This window comes from Ursus arctos, unplaced genomic scaffold (assembly GCF_023065955.2).
Source record: "Ursus arctos isolate Adak ecotype North America unplaced genomic scaffold, UrsArc2.0 scaffold_19, whole genome shotgun sequence".
Taxonomy (NCBI): Eukaryota; Metazoa; Chordata; class Mammalia; order Carnivora; family Ursidae; genus Ursus; species Ursus arctos.
Window position 1 is genome coordinate 52,439,471 of NW_026622863.1, and position 19,583 is coordinate 52,459,053.

Below are 19,583 nucleotides of genomic sequence, written 5' to 3' on the forward strand. Positions count from 1 at the left end.
ATATATAGAGTATAGTCATAAATATCATAATATAAATACAAACTGTAATAAAAAATAAACATAATTCAAGGGACTGTGTCAAGCAACTTAAATTCATTATATCATTTTGAAAATGAAATAAATTTATGGAGTAATTTAAACAACTTACATATTTAAAATATTGGCTTATTCATTCAAAACAAGGTATTTGTCTTCATCGATCTAGCTCTTTTTCTAGATCCTAAGCATAGTTTTGTATTGTTCTTCCTACAGGCCATGGACAAAATGAGGATTCTATCTTAGGATTTCCTCACAGCATCCTCAGCAAGTGCATACTACAATCAGCACCACTTTGTACATGAAGATACCAAGGCTTAGGCAGGTCGTGTGATTTGCCAAAGAGCACAGAACTGGTGAATGACTGAGCCAAAACGGAAAGCCAGGTCTAGCCATATCTGCTGTCTGTGCGGTTTTACCACAAAGCCGCACATCCCCGTTCCAGAGGTGCTGAGTCCAGGCAAGAAGGATGATGAAGACCATGATGAGAGAAACAACAATGGGGCAGCAAGACTGTCAACTGCTAACCCGCACATGTCCTGGTCACACCATGCACTGTTCTGAATCCTGTTCATAAGTTACCCATTTACTCTTGGTACAGTCCCAGGAAGTATATACTAAAGTATGTATTATCCCAATTTACCAATGAGCACACCCAGGCATAGACAGGTTCGGTAACTTGCCTGTAGCCACAGTTTTTAAGGAGCAGAGCTAGGACTGAACATCGGGGGTCTGGCTCTGGACCTTCGTCTTCTAAACACGACACTAAGGAGGAGACAGCGAACACCCTTGTGTGTGGCGAGCAGCCTCAAACCAAGTGGAGGGTGGTGGTGAGGTAGGGACATGAGCATTCACCCTCAGAGAACAGGGGCCGGGGAGGGACAGACTTGGGGACTCTAGACTACAGAATTTCATAACTACTAAGAAATAATAAAACTGAGAATCCTACACAGTGATATGGTCACATACGGACATTTACAGACACATCAAATATTGTACATAGTCAACAACATTAAACATAAAACAGATTTTTACTACAAGAAAAAAAAAAGAGGACAGCTTCATAAAATGAAGTACGTTCCATACTGAGTAAATTAAGCTGTACGGGGGACTCACTACAGTGGCCGAAACTTCCTGATTTCCTGAGCAATGGGACGCCACGAGATTATACGGGTGGAGCAGGAAGAGGGCCTGGGACAGAACTCCAAGGACCTGAGCAGGCTTTGACTATTATTAGTCACTTTTCCTAAAACTGACCCACTTTTTATTTTTCCTAGATTCCTTCAGCAAGGGAATCTGTATCACTCTAGTAAGTGGGAAACTGGAGTCACTGGCCTTGATGGCAGGTCACCCTGAAGACAGAGCAATAAAATCAAAACAATCTTCTTAATTCCCAGTGAGCTCATGCTGCCTACTCAGGGCTGCATGCTCACTCTGTTCAAAGGGGATATTAGCAACAGTTAAGGGGTGAGGTGTTAAGATTCAGCACTAAACCCAGATTTTTCCTCAGCAACAATCAGGAGACAAGAAAGCGCACAAATAATGCAATGATGATGTCAGGGTATCCCTTCATGCCAGCTGATGAAGTGTCCATGCGCGCCCTGAAACAGGGTTTCTCAACCTCCATACAACTGACATTTAGGTCAAGCTAATTCTTTGTTGGGAAGGCAGGGAGGAAACTGTCCTATGCTTAAGAATGTCTGGCAGCATTCCAGGTCTCCACCCACTAGGTCCCTGTGCCACCCCTATCCTACCTGTGACAACCAAAAATGTCTCCAGACACTGCCCAGTGTCCCCGGGGAGATGATATCATCCCTCGATGAGAACCACTGGCATAGAGGTTATAACCAGGAGGATGAGAGAAGTGAGAGGGATGGGGGAGGGGCCTCCAGGAGATCCACTGGTCAGGACACAGTGGCGAGGTGGTGATTATGCACAGAAGGGGTGACCGTGTGAGAGGCTGAAATGCCCAAGAACACTCACCAGGCAGACACAACAGCAAGCAGAGGCCCGAGGCAGGTCTGGCCGTGGGGAAATCACTAGATGCCCAGCACAGCCGAGCACAGTGAGCTCAGGGAAAGCACTGAAGGTGAGGGAGGAGGTCAGCAGGAAAAGAGAGTGGACTTTTTATTTGGAAACATTTTGTTGTGAAATATTTAATCTATCCAACTTTTCTAATTTTGCTTTTTCTCTTCTCACTGACAGACAATTCCAGTTCTCCAAGAATAGGCATGTCTCATCCTAAGCTCTGGATTTATAGCCCTCCTTTCCCTCATATTGAATGGCCTTGTGGTGACTCGCCTCAAACACAGAAACATCTAAGCTGGTATTTCTCAACCGTGCCACTCTGGATGCTGCAGTTGGGATAATTGATGATTCTTCACTGAGGAGGGCTGTCTTGTCCAGCGAAGGACGTTCACGGCACCTTTGGACTCTAACCACTAGATGCCAGTACCACCCTCACCCAAGGCGGGACAACCCAAAGTGGCTGCAAACATTGCCAAATGTCTCCTGGGGGCACAACCTCTGAGAAGTTTACTCTAACTTCTCTCTCTTGTACTGGCAGAGGATGTCGGCCCTTGAAACAAGTGACAATCACGAAGGCACACGAACACAAAGAAGCCCCATAACCGAGATCACGTCGTTTGGAACAATACCTGTTGGCACGGAAGGCAAAGGCCTCCCGGGGGCCTGCCTGACTCACCCTCTTCTTGGAGATCATCCCATCACTCACAACCCTGCTAAGGACACCTGAGCCAATCAGGCTCATGCAGTCAGCTCCCTCTCTGGAATGTGAAATAAGAACCTCGGATGGAGGCCAGTCTGTGCTGGGCACTGGGGTGAGAGGTCCAGAGAAGTACCGGCTCGGGTGGCCATTCCTGCCTCAAGGACAACCCACACAGCCCAGCAGCAGACAGAGAAAGAGGAACAATATAAACACGCAAAGACGCAGAGACGAGGAATCTGGGGGCCAGAGAGGGCAGGGACTGGGTGGCTAGTCATGTCACAATTTGATGAGGCAGAAAAAAAACCTTTCTGCATACAGTGACATGAGCAGAGAGAGCCAGAAAGAGAAGCCAGGACGACAGACCAGAAGCCAGGGCATAATCGTGGTCATTCCCAGTACCTCTATCAGTCCCTCACAGGACCCAGCTGGAAATCCTCCCTTTCGGTTCTGCAGAACACCCCCCTTTCCTTCCTTTACTTTCTAGGAGCCAAAGAGGAACTGCTGCTTGCCCAGACACAGGAGAGCAGGCCCAAAGAGATTCATGTAGAAAATGACTGAAGCTGCAGGGATGAGGGAGAGGAGGAGGGCTCCAGAGGCCTTCTTGACCAGCCAGGCCGGAGCCACAGGGTGCTCTGACAAGGAGGTGGCAGGTCTCCCCATGGTGGAGTGGGGAGGACTTACCCAGAGACACCAGAAGTCCACAGTTTTCCAGCATCACCTCCTGGTACAGGGTCCTCTGGGCCGGGTCCAGCTGCCCCCATTCCTCCTGGGTAAAAGTCACGGCCACATCATCGAAGGTCACAGATATCTGGAAAGTCAAACAGAGGTAGTAGCGTTGGCCTTGGGGCTGCTGGATGGGATCAGAGCTCATCCCTACATCCCTGGTAAAGATGCAGAGTGATCAAGGCTCGAATCACCTCGTACCTCCCGAGGGCCAAGCTCTGTGCTGCGCTCGGGCAATGCTTTGGATGTACTACGGCAGCGTAAGGGAGAAAGAAGCCTCCTCTGTGGGAGCAACTGGAAGGTCACACAAGACAATGGAAATGACGCGAGGACCGGGAGATGCAGACAGCAAGGGCTCTAGGACGTCAGAGGAATGAGTGAATGTGATAATAACAGTATCAGTAACAACAGCAGTACCTGAGCCTCACTGGTCCTGCTAGCTGCCTGCCCCATGCTGAGGGCTTCACGTCCTCGTTAAAGGGACTACAAGTCCCCAGTTCTTAAGGCATCTTGAGTTTCCACTAGTGTTGTCTTTTGACTTAAAAACACTTCATATGGAGTTTGCCTTGTTAATGTTACTCCCTTCACCATTTTCTACAGTTTCCTCAATGTGGAATGTCTAACACATGCAGGACCACATCCTGCATGTGACCAGACCCACAAGTTAAATATAAGTAACTCAGGTAGTCCACTCTCAGATGGACAGCCCCACTACTGTAGATCTGTCATTTAAATGCTCCAAGCCACCGGCTCGTGGTTTTTCATGTGCACTTTCAGTGCCCACATCTCTGTCCTTTCTAGCTTCGTCCTATCAGTGCTCTTGAATTAATATTCAACTAAACACCTGGAAATTCCTAATAAACTAACTGGTTCATACATTGGAACCCTGCAATATTACTCAGTTCTGGCGCTGGATAAACTCACACCACCGAGCCCATTTTTGGCAGATAGATATAAACAAAGAAAAGTCATCTAGGGCGTCCACATGGACTACCAGAATGTCTAAATTATGAAAACTCCCTGACATGCACTCACCAAGCATCGTATATGATTAGTTAGGGGTGCAGATATGGGTTTTTCTGATACGTCCTAAGTTGAAAATGGGGGAAAAATTAGGAGAATCAATTATTAATCAAATCCTGGCTATTTGGGGCCGACTCTTACAGAAGTCATTGTTTAGCTTCCTGGACTGTCACTAGAGCTAGTAATCTGGCTTCCAGCCAAGTATGACAGAGCGGACTGGTTTCCTGGGTTGCTAACGGTAGATAAAGGATTAGTTTCCTGGGCAGGTAGCTTCAAGTTTTGGGTCAGAGTTCTACTTTTATATACGGTCTGCCAATTGTCAGATCATCTGCATATTCAGTCTCTCTCTGTATATTTTGTTCTACGACTGAAGATCAAGAAAGTGACAAGCCTTCTCCACTCGTCTTACACAAACGCAACTCGGAGAGAAATCAAGTACGTCTCTCGACTTCCAGCCTGCCCAGGAGCCCTCTCCGCAGCAGAGAGGCAGCAACGCCCAAAACATCGTCCACTCACCTGCGCAGGGTCCATCCACGCCGCCGCCATCATGGGACCCTATGCACAGAGCGGGGCCCGGAGAGGCGGCGACACAGGCGGGTCCCGCAGGCTCGGCCGACCGCCACCCCTCCCCTGCCCCGGGAGGGGTGACCTCGGATGACTGTCGCACTCGCCGGTCACCGGGAGGCTCACGGCTCTTTCAAAGGCGCGGAGATGAGTGGTAGCCTTCTTTCTGCTCTTTTTCAGAGCTTCACCGGAGGCGGCCACGGAACAGCGATCCCCTCCCCACAGCTGGCGTGGACGGAACCGTCGCACACGAATGACGTACGCCTCCAGGAGACCGGAAGCCCCGCCCCCACCTGGGCGGACGCCCGGTGCACATCCTTCTGGGCAATGTAGTTTTTGCTCTACAAACGAGCAGCGGGAGATCGTGTTCTGGAGTGGTTTTCCTCGTCCTAAAAGACTTACCAGGCCCAGAGCTCGCTGTGAGTCCCGCCTCTTCACAGCGAACACAACGCGGGAGGGGGGCGGGGGGAGAATCGAAGAGAAAGGTCGAGGCCGTCCCTCTCATGCCCGGGGAAGTCGAGGCTCAGGAGGCGGGGACCTCCGCCCGGGGTCAGGACACGTGCCAGTTCTCGTAACCAGGCCTTTGGCTCGGCTGGTGACTTGCCCCGTGCGCCTCACCTCCTGGAGATCCTACTGGAGGGAAGACAGCTGCTCTAGCGGTAAAGTGACCGCGGAGACCAGGATGTCGGAAGCCCCCTCCCACGTGGCGAACGCGCCCCGCCCCGTCCCTCCTGGGCCTCCTCTGGGCCAGCGCCAGCGCCATGGGCTGCGGGGCCTTGACGCGCGGAGTGGGCCCCAGGAGCCTGAGGAGCGGTGTGCGAGCCCCCCGAGGCGGGGAGGCCGCACGTGAGCGAGGCTGGGGGGAGGTCGGGACTCCAGTCCGGAGCAAGGGCAGTTTCAAGTGCCTGTTTCCCGTGGGCACATCGATCTGTGTCTGAGGGCCGGCAGAGGGGTCGTGCGTGGACACAGAAATTCGGGAGTTGTTAGCAGATGCCGCTATCTCAAGTGTCCACAAGAGTGAGACTAGGTGGAGAATGGAATAGACAGGGGCGAACCCTGAACCAACCCGCCGTTAAGAAGTTGCAAACAAGAAACCAACAAAATCATGTCAGGAATTCTAATAATCCTTTCAGAATTATATTAGGCAAAATCTTATAAGTCACCATCAGTGACTTCTTTTTTCTTCTCATGACTATGAAAGTGAGAGAATAAAATCTCACTTCTAATGAATTGAGAATACATATGGTTATGCAAATGGAAACTATGCAGAAATGCCAAGAGATTTAATTTTACGGAACATTACTGAGCCACGAGAATGAAATTTTGCCATTTCTAACAACATAGATGGAGCTAGAGTGTATTATCCTAAGCAAAATAAGTCAGAGAGAGTAGCACTGATGAACAGTGAACCATTTTGTCACACAGATGGTAGCATGCTGGGTATCAGTATAAAGAGGGTGGACGTCTGGGTTGATCAGAGTCCTGGTTTACAAATGGCATACTCCTGAAAACATGGGGAACAGTACATGGAGTCTAGAAGCAAATGTGGTAGGTGGTAGGTTGTATACCACCAGGGTGGTTACCTGCACAAAGTAGTAACTAGTTTTCAGGGTAGTTGAGTCACTATCCCTGAGGGCCAGGAGGGACATCATCTTGAGACACTCTCTTGGGAAAGAGTGTCTACAAGAAATAAAGATTCCACCCAGTCACACATCAAAATGATTCCACTTTTATTAATTAGCATCTTGCATCTTAGAAGAAACAAAAGACAGATAAGATAGTAGAGCCAGGAGAGCTCCCCAGACAAACACAATAAAACAGGTGCAGTCAGGGCTCAAGAAGCCATCTGAACAGATGGAGGGAACACCCTCTGAGAGTGGGCCCGGACCCAGGGGTGCTCTAGGATCTGGGCCAAGGGCAGCCGCTCGGAAGGCTGGTATCTGAGAAGCCTGGAGATCAAGTCCTGGGCCCCCAAAGGTAATGATGAGGGAAACCTTACATCTACCTGATGAGTCCAGAGAAGAAAAAAGAGAATGTGGTTAATTTCTGTTCTGTTTTCTCCATTCCTTAAGACCCTTCAAAGCACTGTTCTGGATCTTACTAGACAATCTTTGTGTGCACCCCAGGCTCTGCAGCCCTGGCTCCCTAGCGAATGCCCGGAGTGTAACCATCCTACCTTGAGGATGCGTCTGTAGGTCTCATTATGGGAAGGGCTCTCAAAGGGTGGATTTCCCACCAGCAGCTCATAGCACAGCACTCCAATGCACCACAGATCAACCTTCTCATCGTATATTCTCCTTTCAATCATTTCTGGGGGCAAGTAGTCCAGAGTCCCGCACATTGTCTTTCTCCTAGATGACAGCAGGGAAGGGAGCACTGTGCAGAGGCCCAGAAGAAGGGCAACCCTCCTTTTCTAGATTCCAGTGAGATGGGAGACCCTAAAAAGCCTGAGCAGTCCCCTCCTGAGTATGGGAATTTGGAAACACTAAGTTTTAATAAGGATCAAGGTTTAGGGAAGGCAAATATTGGGACCCACCAATTCCGTATTTTGGTATTATTCATACAGTTATGTAGCTGATGATCCAGGATGTTTTCAGAATATTTTGGGCATCAATAGAGATTTTGAACAAATTGATGGTGCATCAAGAGGGACCAAGTAAAATACCTGGAATTATGGAGCAATGATTCTTACTTACATGGAAACTTACTGGGAAAGTTACGTGTTAACAGAGATCAAGAGATGAAAGGTAAGATTGAGCCACATTCTTTCAATCTACAAATGCACATTAAATATATGCATATGAAAAAGTCAGTACTCAAATACAAAACCAAGTTTGTATCTGGGTCTTACACATGGAATGAATTAAATTGGATCATTCCTAAGTGGCACTCAGGGCCCATGCCGCCGCCACCACCTGACCTACCTCAGAGATGGGGTGTGCACAGACCAGCCAAAGTCTGCAATCTTCACCTCACCCCTGAACCCCAGCAGTAGGTTCTCCGGCTTAATATCCCTGTGAATCACCTTTTTCTCGTGGCAGTAGGTCAGAGCATCTGCCAATTCCTCCATTATCTGAGTGAACAAAGAAAAAGCCATCTGGAAATGAAGCCTGCCACAATTTCATATGAGATAAAATACTCCTCGTGCATTTTATAGTTGTAGTGGAATCTTTTAGTTCTTGCTTACCGACCCTGTTATTTCCTTAATGCCACCACAATTCTTGGTGGGGGAGGGATTCCTCTCCCCATTTTATGTGGTCTTATAGGAAGGATGGATGCTGAAGTAAACAGAACTGCCCTTTTGCCCTAGAACAGCAAGTAGCTCGACACAGGACCTATGCTGAGCTAAACAGATGATCTCCCACAAGACTTGAGGCTTGAAGAAAGGACACAAAAGCAGGAGGAAAATTGCAAGGTCACTCATTCTGACAGCAAGCTGACCCTGGGATAATTGTTGCTCTGATTTCCCATCCGAAGCCCTCTAGAAATCTCTTGCTTCTTACAAGCCAGTCTACTCACTTGTTCAGTGAACTTCATAGGCTTTTAACATGCTTCTCTGCATAAGGTAGTGGAATTAGACTGTCTTGTTTATAACTAAAGAATCAAAATTCATACACACTAATTATTAATATTGTGGGGTAACTAGGGTATCAAACTGTGAAGTTATGGGCTGTATGTGTCATTATGTAAAAGGTACAGAATTCAGAAATAAAAAAAAAAAAGAACCTGGACAATAATGACAGCCACAAGCAGTGACCCTGCCCCCCACCAGTCCACACTAAACTCATGGGCCCGAGAGCCACCAGGCCCCCAGCTCACCGTGGCTGTGTGCTGTTCATCCAATGTGTGGCTCTTCTGCAGCTTCTTGTAGAGCTCACCCCTTGGAGCATATTCCAGAATCAGGTACACGCGGCGGGCATCATGGAAATAGTTGTATAGGCGTAGGATATTGGGGTGTCTGGAGAAGAGACAGAGGAAGGGTCAGACTCAAGACCCAACTCCTGATACTATCACAAGTGACTGATCACACAAGGGGAAAATTGGGCTGGGACCAGAGTAATAGCAGCCTGATACTGGAGTGTGTGAGAGAATGGGAGCAGGCATCAGGATTTTGGTGTCTGAAACATGGAGGATTACACGGTGTAAGTGGAATGAACTGGGAAAAAAAAATCTTCAAGATGGTCTATTTGAGGGTAGTTTGGGGGGAATGCTGGGTTCAGATGCCAGAGATGAAAGAGAAAACAGAAGAGTAAGAAGCCAGTGCCGAATTCTTGTGCATGCTGTCCTTACTGTAGATGCGCCTGGATTTCAATTTCCCTGCGCAGTTGGTGCTCCAGTCCTTCCTTTTCTATCTGGGACTTGAAGAGGACTTTCAGGGCCACGATAAAATGGCTTTCCTTGAGCCGAGCCAGGTACACATTCCCAAATTTTCCCTTTCCCAGAGGACGCCCGATTTCAAAGTCATCAATTGTGAGGCGCCGCCTGAGAGGAAAGGAAGAAAAGAGCCTTAGTTTGATAGGTGGGTGGAGGGCATTCAGGGATTCGGAATGCTCACCTTCCTCTTTCACTTCAACCCCCTCTGCCCCTTGCCCTTCTCAGGGGCACCAGGCTGTCTGGTCAACAGCTCTCAGTCCACGAGCCAACACTAGGCACGTGCAGCTTGTTCTTCACTTCTCGCCCCACTGCCTTTCCACTTCCAGACACAGCGCGAGACACTCACACGGGCGGGATGCTGAGCTCCACGTGGCCTGCTGCAGCTGCGTGAGTCAGACAGACAGAGGTCGACACTTCCTTCGGTGCAGCCTCCACCCCCGACGACGACACCAGCCCTTTGCAACCTTTCCTCTGGTCCTGGGTCCTCTCCCCTTCACCTGCGGCATGAACACCGCCCGAATTCATCGCAGCGTTTGGGTTTCCCGAGAAGAGACGGTGACAGGACGCCTTCCTAAGCCCTTTGGAAATGTCCTGAAAAGGGTGAAGGTAGGTAACAGTCAGGCTGACGCTCCTTGGATGCCGACCTGCCCCTACGCGGCCTCCTCCGGGAAGCGCCCGCACAGACACCCCCCAGGAGCTTCCCCCGCCTTCGCAGGCTGGGACCCACCGAGCCCACGGAAATCCTGGGAAGCCTGGACTAGGGCCTTTATCCTATCGCCCCCCTCATTGGCTGAGCCAGCAGCTCCTGACCGACTCCTATTGGTTGAAGCTTCTGAGCGCGTAGGCAGCGTGCCCAATAGAAGAGACAGAAATGGGAGCTTCCGCCCACCCTTAGCCAATGAGATTGCAGGACGCGGAGACCTGCGGGTCGCTGGGGCAGGGCAGGGTCCGGTTGGACACCGGAGCTGGGGCCTCGAGAAGGAAGGGGACCTCAGAAGACCGGGGACGAGCAGAGAGCTGCGGACAGGGCACGATGCCAAGAGGTCTCAATGGTTGAATACTACATAAATCCGTGACTGTGAGAATACATGAATGAACCGACAGTCGTGCACGTGGGAGTGAATAGACACCGACTGCAGGAAGCTGCCGGGTGCCCCTGCGGAGTCCGCAAACCACGTGCGCGCTGCCCCGCCCCGCCCCCGCTCGAGGGTCGTGTCACTTGGGCCACTCCACAGGGCCCTCCTCCATCACGCTCCCCGAAATTTCTGCCTCCTCCCCGAATGTCTTGCAACTCTTGCTCTCCCCACTCCACCCCACAACCCCCGGAGCCTCCCCCAGCCTAGGACTTCAGGCCCATCCGGCGCGATGACACAGAGCCGAGTCACCCCTTGCCTCCGTGTATTTGTTGGACCAGCAAAAAATGTTTACCAGCAAAAAAAAAAGGGGGGGGGCTTATTTGGAAATAACAGAGAATTACAATTAGGGACAAGGAAGCTACAGCAAAAACCATAGGCTAGTCCCTCAAACATAGGAGAGGAACACTTTTATGGAGAAAGAAATTTGGGAGCAGTTGTTTTGAAGGAAAGTCCATTGGAGAAAAGCACAGATTAGTAAAAGACAGTTTCTTATCGGTTGAGTTGCAGGGGCCGTCGATTTCTTGTAGGAAATGCAGTGTATGTACATCTTTCCTCCTTGGAGCCTATAATTGATGATTCTTTCCTGTTGAGGATTCTTCTGTTAGGATCTGTAATTGACATCCATAGACAGCATGTGAGAGCTTCCCCCCTGGCCGCCTGACTCCATTTTAGTGAAATTTCCTTTTATTTTCACAGACCCTGTAATCAGTTTGCATTTGGGGTCTCAAATAGTAGAAACAATCAACATGTCTATTTGGCAAATACAGAAGTTTCAAAAAGTTTTAAATGGCATTCTTTTAGAAAGGTAACAATATAAATTGCTGGAGAAATAGAATTTAACAAGAAAAAATCTCCGAACCCAGGAAACCTCTCCACAAAGATAGTAGAGAAATAAAAAAGTTTATTACTGAATGAACCTTAAACCAGAATGTGAGGCCATATCACAGATAATCACTAAGAGATGGCAAAGTCAGAAAGATACCCTTTCGTATAGCCAAGCAGATACCAGTTTTCTCAGTGTCTCCCATTACATATTTTCAACATAGGCAATAATTAGTCCTCAAGTAACAAAACACGACAGCACCACTTGTTACACAATTCATCCTAAATTTACCTAGTAATTGGGGTAGCTATCTGCTGCTACATTGGCTTTCTATAAGGGAAAACAAACTTCTCATTACCTGAGGGTGGAAGGTAATGTTGACCTTAAAAATAAAAGTTATCTTACCAGCAAAAATGGGTTTATTCAGAAATAGCATAGAATTGCAATCACAGACATGGAAGCTATGGTAAAACCACAGGCGAATCCAACAAAGAGAAAAGTTATTTTATGGAGGAGGAGGAGGAAGTTGCTTTGGTTGTTTCGAACAAAATCCTTTGGAGAAAACAGTTGAAGGTGATGACAGTTTCTCATTGGCAGAGTTGCAGCGATGGTTGACCTTGTGGGAGATGCAGTGTCTGTATTTCCCTGCTGGGGCCTATAGTTGACAATTCTTTCTGAGATTGACTTGGAGTGGTGCTGTGTGAGAGGTCGCCCTTCTGGCCTCCCAGCTGTTTTAAATGTTTCCCTTTATTTTCAAGTTTTGCAGCTTGGAGCAAGGTGCCCCAAAATTAGGCCTCTACCTTCCCACAGAAACTGGGAGGTAGGGATGCTATCTTGCTTGATGTTTGCATTTCAAAGAGCTAGCTCTGAGGTCTTTTGAGAAAGACATTCCGGGTTGGGAGAGCACGGGGTGCCTAAGGAAAAGCAAGAAGGTTAGTGTATCTAGGGCTGCAAATGCAGGGGTTCAAGTGGGATGAAAGGAGTTAGAAAGGTAAATGGAGACAAACTGTGTAAAACTTTGTCAGCCTTTGTAAAGAGGCTGTAATATCCTCTAGAAAGTGTTCTAAAACGTACCTGTTATTTGTTTAATCAGATATAAGGCTGCAGACCTGAAAGTGATTGTCATGAAGGAAGTTATGCTCCCAGATCCCTACATACAAGAGTCAGGGAATTCTGCATTGTATGAATGGAGACCTCGGTTCTTGGATTCCCCATGAAAGATTTACGTGGGGATCCACTCTCAGATAGACAGCCAGAAGGAAGGTAGCAAGCACAAAGCAGTTTATTAAGGACAGTACACTGTCAAGGAGGGAGAGCAGGCAGGCCCAGAGGTGACGGTCTCTGATGGAGTCTACTTCCAATCATTTGGGGGACTCCTCCCACTGGTTGGAAGGGGTAGTTTTTGACCCTACAAGATTTGTACCAGAACCCTCTTGGCAACCTTTCCCCTTGGGGGAGGGGACAAAACCGCAATGCAAATGAATTATAATGACCCCAGGGCTTACCCTGGTGCAGAGGTGGAAGAGGAGAGAGCAGGTTCTGCACCTGTGGCTCTTGGTCTGTCAGCGCTGGGATGTTGGAAGCCATTCAGGGTGTTGTGACCCCAGGTTTCCCATGTGTAACCTATTTATCACCACCCTTGCCTCCGGCTCATGTCTGTCTATTCTATCAGGCATACCGTACAAGGCGGTGTAGGGAGGCAGCAGCAGTGATAGAGAAAGCATGGCCCAGCACATTTATTGTGTTTTTTTGAAGGAAAGGCAAGGCAAGAGGGGTAAACAGTTAAGGATTGACTTGTTTGAATATAATATAGGGACTTTGGAGCATTCGTGTCACTCCCTATCTGGTAACTGGCCCTGGAGTTTCAGGGCAGAGGAATGCTGCCTCCTGGAGTTTAGGAGCCAGAGAGAGGTGGTTAGTTTGAATATGAAAAGTGAGGTCCTGGAAAAGTTACCTAGTCCTGGGAGGGGCACTGTCTGTCCAGTCAGCAAGGCCCCAGATGCCAGACCACAGAAATTTAAAAATATATAGTTAGTACCCTGTGAGACAGATAACCGTCCTGAGGGTTTTGAGCTGAATGGTAATGTAATCTGATTTGTGAATTAAAAGATCTGGGTATTGTGTAGAAATTAAACTATAGGAAGGGCAAGAAAAGGGAAGCTCTGTTAGGCTGTTTTCCAGATGGGTGAGGATGCTGACTTAAATTAAGGTAGTGACAGGGGAGATGGTTTATCACCAAGTACAAACAGTTGACCAGAAGGGACAGGTTATCAAATTAGTAATGTGGACATGAATGTAATGGCTTCACAGTGCGGACTGTTGTTATTGTAATCTACCCCTGCCCCACACTGCCTCCTTCACATGGTAAGCAGATTTCCGCCGATACTACAGCGCACCCTCACAGCAGTGCTTTACTGCAGAGAGACGCTCAGGCACAGATCACTGTTCTGCTGTCACAGAGCCTAAGCCAAGGGCCAGCACGGGGGACTGTGCAGCAAAGTGTTCACTGAACAGGCTTTGGCTGCTCAAACGCTGCGCATCCCAGAGGACTGGGCCCTGACCTGCTCTAAGAAGACAACCTGAGTCCTTGAACATCTGGCCTGGTAAGAGTGACGTTAGGCCTGTATCTGCAGGCCCCGCTGCATCAGTCTGACCGGGTAATTTATGCCAACAGTGTGACTCACAGAGAATGGTGGGTTTTGTATGCCCGAGGCTCTGAGCCACACTGTATCTTTGCCTTGTGCGACCCCACCGAGTATCCGTGGTCAGTCACGAAGGGACTGCATGCCTCAGGAAGAAACCCTAGACACTGAAGCCTGGGTGACTTTCCCTCATTGGCGATACGTGAACATACTGTCACACATCTGTGCCGAGAGTTAAGCCAGCCCCTGTGCGACCGCACTGGAGGGAACACCTGGAAGCTTAGCTGGGCTTAGTTTCCGCTGGACTTTTTACCCTGTGTGCCTTTGCCCTTTGGTGACCCTGACCTGTGTCCTTGTGCTGTCACAGACAGTAACTGTGAGTACAACAGCAGTTCTGAGTCGAGCGAATCCTCTTAGCAAACCATCAAGCAGGAAGGTGGCTTTGGGGAGCAAAGAACCCATGTATACAGGGTTATGATCTAGATGGGTGTGCTGGACAGGTTCCCTGAGGAAGTGCTATGTGAGATGAGATGGGAGGGCTAAGCATGCCCTAAATGGGCAGCGTGGGGAGGGAAGAGACCATAGCAGGTGGGAAAGTGGAGGAAAGGGAAACCGGAAGTGAAGAGAGACCAGAGTTGTGCAAGAGAAAAGGTAGTAAATTAGGCACATCCCACACCAGGTTAAGGTCCATGGATGGGCCATGTTAAGGATTTGGTTTTGATCCCAAGATAAAAAAGGAAGTCATGAAACATTTTAGGGAAAGGGGGTGGGGGGGAGCCCTCCATGATCAAATCGGAGCCATATCTCCAGCTTCAGTTTGGAGAATCGACTGGACGGTAAAAGCGGAAGGTAAAGCAGAAGCTGGTGTCAGATGATGTTTGGATGGACCAGGGAGGGGGCAGTGGATTGCACAGTAGCAAGGTCCCACATGGGAAACTTCACAATGACAACACCTGCTTGACACAGACACAGACACAAGCAGAATAAACAGGGACTTAACAACAACAACAACAACAACAACAACAACAACATCCAGCAGCTAAGGACAAGGCCAGGAAGTGGAACCGGGCAGTCTGACTAGAGGGCCCACGCTCTTGACACTCCACTGCTCCAAGGAAGGCGAAAACCCAGTTGCCCATTTACAATTTAGCTCCCACCATTCACTTGTGAGATGTGTGACCTACCTGTGAGCGAGCAGATTACAGGTCATTAACCCTCAGAACTCAAGGATGACATCATCGAGCATCCCCGCATCGCACAACTGAGACAGGAAAGGCTGTCTGAGGGCAGGAGTGTGAGACCAGAGGGAGCTGCGCATAATCCCAGAGGCCAGAGTCCCACAGGCCTCCAGCATCAGGTCTCTACGTAGAGGGCCCTCCCAGCTGGAGCCCAACGCTCCCACTCCCTCCCGGTCACTCCCTCTGACAGATCCGTCAGCCTGACAAAGCCCGCAACACACTAATCCCAAATTGGGGTAGCACTGAATGATGCCCACATTCAGTTTTCTGTTTGTTAAAGCCAGAGGCTGAGTATGAACAGCAGGAACAAAGATGAGAAATTGTTGACATGTAGTATAGAAAACACACTCAATCTGGCCTTTACATTTTTATAGATAAAGGTGATAACGGGTATATTTGCAAGTCAGACCACGTGAAGCCATACACACACACACACACACACACACACACACACACACGTAATACACATTATCTATCAGGTGTATACTTACCTATGTGTGTATATATTGAGTCCTAAGTGGAGTGTACAAACACATACACACACACAATCGGTATTTGGAAGAAGCTAAGTCCTTTCTCAGAGTCCTTTCCCTGTACCTTGTCATCAGTAAATTAAATCCTGGCTAGTTTCTAAATTCTACTGTGGCTTAGCGGTTTTTTGGTTACAGTGGTTATGCTCATAGAAGGCTCCAAAGTTATGACTCGTACTTGTCGCTGTAGGAACTGTATTTGCTTTAAGTTACAGAAACTTAATCAGCCTTTCAGTACCATTTCAGTCTGTATAAGGAAATAACACAGCAGGCCGGAGAACTCCTATCCTTTGAGCTTGCAAGGTTTGCCCTTGGCTGGGGTTTGAGACCTTAGATGTCAACAGGTTTTGCACCACACCTGGAACATGAGTGTCTCAGTGACATTTATGTAGGGTGTGGCTATAAGAGAAGGGCAGAGCTCACTGGGCATGTGAGGCAGAAAGTCAGAACCAAGATTCTGGTGTAAACAATGGAGCTTACACTGAACACCTATTATCCTTCTGGATATCTAAAACTTGGTACGTGCTAGGAGAGCCCCACCCCTCCAAATAACCTGGGTACCGAGAGTCTCCAGGGAGCTTCCCTAGTAGACTTTTTAAACTACTGTCATAACTGCTTGATGGAGCTCAAATTAAGCATGTCATGCAGGACTTCCCGGAGACAGGACTCTTGAAGCTTGTCTCTGATGTCCCCTGGCCACCTTCAGTCCTCATACCTCATCCCTTGGCTGAGTTCGCTTTCTATCCTTTTGCTATAATAGATCATAGCCCATGAGCATGACAAAATATGGAGTCCTGCACGTCTTCCAACTCAATCACTGAAACTGGGAGTGATCTTGATGATTCCTGACACAATCATTCATTGTGATTTCTAAACTTCTACCGATCTGGCCTTACAAGCCTGTGCGGATTCTCTTCAAGATCACCATGTCACATACCGTACCAACTATATAAACAGCTTGGTGTGAACACTCTGCGAGGGACCCAAACATTACAATAAAAAATCCCCTGCTGTGTGTGGCCATTCACTAAGACATACATATACTGAGTCTATAAGGGGGAGAAAAAGTTAAAATGAACATAATGGGACAATGGCTGGAAGAGGGGGTAATGAAAAATGGCTGCAAGCTGTCTGACTTGGGCAACAAGGCAGAAGACAGTGACATTCACTGAGATTTTGGGCACCTCAAACATGACTCCAAAAACCAAATGCATGTCTTAGCCATTCTTTACCTCCCCGGCCACCTCAAACCCCTTGTCTGTACTTTCTGCACAGTTGCAACAGATTATGCAGCCCTTAGAGTAAGTTTGGTTTATGCTGACCCATAAGGTTGGCCATGCATTGTCAAATGAGAAAAGTAATTTGAAGAAAATGACAGTGACTTTTCCATTTTGAAGGGGTGCACAGACGACCCTATGAGAGGCAGTAAAGTGTTAAGGGCATGGATTCTGCAGCAGGCCTACCTGACCTCTGGTCCCAAATCCCATACTTCCTAATCAATTATGAAACCTTGAGCAGATGTTTAAACTTAAACCTAACAGATGCTTTGTGCCTTCATTTTCTGATCTGTAAAATGGGGATAACATCATCTATCACAAAGAGTTATCACAAAGATGAAGAGTTGGTGTGTGTAAAACATTCAAAACAATGACTGAAACATAGTAACACACTGTATCTGCTTGCTCTCATGACTAGTACAGGTGCATCCTCATGGTGATGGCCATGACCACACGACACATGCAGACAGGCTCAGTACGTACGAATACTGCCAAGGCGTGGAAGGATGACCAGAAACATTCAACCTGGAGACAAGGATTTGGGGAACTCTGTAGATCACTGAGCGTAAAATACCTCGAGGGAGGAATTAACTCACTCATGAAACACCTCGCAGATGAGAAAGCAAGGGCGACAGATTCTGAGAAGCGCAACTGTTTAACAGATGGAAGAAGACACAGATCCTCTGAAAGAGTAGGGCAGAAACTCATAGAAACCAGGAAAGTACCTTCAAGTCAAAGAGGTGGACAGCAGTAAAAAAGGTCCAATAACAGACTGTTTGTGTTGGGGGTGGGGTGGAGAAGGGTGGGAGGACAAGAGGGAACTTTGTGAGACTTGCTTAAGTCAGGTGACAGTGGTGGAGACCACTGTTTAGTTGTCAGTAGGGTAAAGGGACATGAGTGGGTGGGGACAGTGGACAGAACATTTACATAGGGTGTGCCTATGAGAGAAGAGAAGGACAGAGCTCACTGGGCATGTGGGGCAGAAGGTGCCTGGGGGTGAGACTACAGACTTGAACACAGGTATAGATTAAGAGGACAGAAGGGGATTGAGAGAGAGAAGTTAAGGACCAAGCAGTGGCGGTATAAAAGAGACAAATCAGGGATTGGGGATATGTGTCCAACCACAAAGAGGAAGTAATCCTTGAAGAGGAATGACCCCTTCTTCTCTGGGGATATAACAAGGCTTAGGGAGCTGAGGAATTTTACACACAAATCTCCCCTGAAGACTAGAACCCTGAGTGACCTGCAGATCACCTTCAGTTTTAAGATCCATTTTTAGAAATATTTGTGGATAACAGGACTTCCATTTCTCTAAATACTTTAGGATTTCTATTCCAACATCAAGATAAACCACCAGAATATCCTGACTTTGGACTACATAGTTTTGCCTGTTTTCTAAGAGTCCTTCTTTGGTATTACAAAATGTAAAAAAGAAACAATTAGAAACTAAACGGGAAAAAAAAAAAGCCAAAATGAAAACTCAGTGAATAAGCTCAGCAGGAGAGGATGAGAGAATAGACAATCAGTGAGCTCAAAGAAAGATCAATGGAGGGGCGCCTGGGTGGTCCAGGTCATGATCCCGGAGTCCTGGGATCGAGGCCTGCATCGGGTCCCCTGCTCAGTGGGGAGCTTGCTTCTCCCTCTCCTGCTCCCCTTGCTTGTGCTAATAAATAAATAAAATCTTAAGGAAAAAAAAAGGATCAATGGCAATTCATTAATCTGAGTAACAGAAAACAGACTGGATAAACAAAAAATCTGAGAACTCATTTAATTGAAGTCCCTGAAAGAAAGGAGAGAGTAGGGCTGAAAAACTATTTGAAGACATAATTGCTGGAAATTCCCCAAATTTGGCAAAGGACCTATATCTTCAGATTTAAAAAACTGAACAAATATTAAACAAGAAAACTCCAAAAATTCCATGCCAGGACATCGTAATAAAACTGATGAATTCTATAGAAAGCCCTTGACAGGATGCAGTACAGACAGGGGAACAATGGTGGAGTGGCAGTAGGTTTCTCATCTGAAACCACAGAGGACACAGGGAGGTAACATGTTTTTCTTGTACTGAAAGAACTGTAAATCCCAAGACTTTTATTCCACAAAAAACATCTGTCAGGAATGAAAGGGACATAGAAACATTTTTAGATGAAGGAAAACAAAGTCCTCTGTCAACAGCAGACCTACCCCAGAAGAAAGGCTACAGTAAATTTGCCAAACAGAAGGGAAATGTTAACAAAAGGCCTGGGACTTCAAAAAGGGAGAAAGAACAATGGAATGGGTAATAGAGGTTAACAGACCATACTTTTCTTGAGTTTTGTAAAAAATGTTTTGACAACCCAGGCACAGCTTATAACATCCAACATGGTGCTCAGTGTATGAAGAGAAAATACTTAGAATAATTATATTAAAAATGGAAAATGTAAAGGAACCTAATATGGAATTAAGGTTTCTATACATCAAAGTACTAGAATGCTGATAATATTAGACTG

At 47.6% G+C, this 19,583-nt stretch overlaps 2 protein-coding genes across 2 annotated transcripts in view; both read right to left on the reverse strand.

Annotated features, from left to right (window-relative positions):
* LOC125283328 (zinc finger protein 805-like) overlaps positions 1 to 5,313 on the reverse strand; it is a 46,820-nt gene extending 41,507 nt beyond the window's left edge. Inside the window, 2 exon segments of the mRNA XM_048224115.2 lie at positions 3,446 to 3,572; positions 5,027 to 5,313. Of these exon segments, the coding sequence (XP_048080072.1) occupies positions 3,446 to 3,572; positions 5,027 to 5,059 (160 nt within the window). The 5' untranslated portion in view covers positions 5,060 to 5,313.
* A 1,474-nt stretch (positions 5,314 to 6,787) lies between these two features.
* AURKC (aurora kinase C) lies at positions 6,788 to 10,205 on the reverse strand. The gene is made up of 7 exons (XM_048224112.2): positions 10,176 to 10,205; positions 9,795 to 10,039; positions 9,365 to 9,556; positions 8,894 to 9,032; positions 7,999 to 8,147; positions 7,251 to 7,425; positions 6,788 to 7,079 (listed from the first exon to the last, which is right to left on the reverse strand). The coding sequence occupies exons 2-7, from the start codon at positions 9,971 to 9,973 to the stop codon at positions 6,909 to 6,911; spliced, it is 1,005 nt and encodes a 334-aa protein (XP_048080069.1). The 5' UTR covers positions 9,974 to 10,039; positions 10,176 to 10,205; the 3' UTR covers positions 6,788 to 6,908.
* Positions 10,206 to 19,583: the final 9,378 nt, after the last annotated feature.

Excerpts from the sequence above, each read along its gene's own strand:
- AURKC (XM_048224112.2), bottom strand. The coding sequence starts at position 9,973 with ATGAATTCGGGCGGTGTTCATGCCGCAGGTGAAGGGGAGAGGACCCAG. Across the intron at positions 9,557-9,794 it reads GAGCTCAGCATCCCGCCCGT|GCGGCGCCTCACAATTGATG; the intron begins GTGAGTGTCTCG and ends CTTTCCTCTCAG. Across the intron at positions 7,080-7,250 it reads CCTACAGACGCATCCTCAAG|GTAGATGTAAGGTTTCCCTC; the intron begins GTAGGATGGTTA and ends TGGACTCATCAG.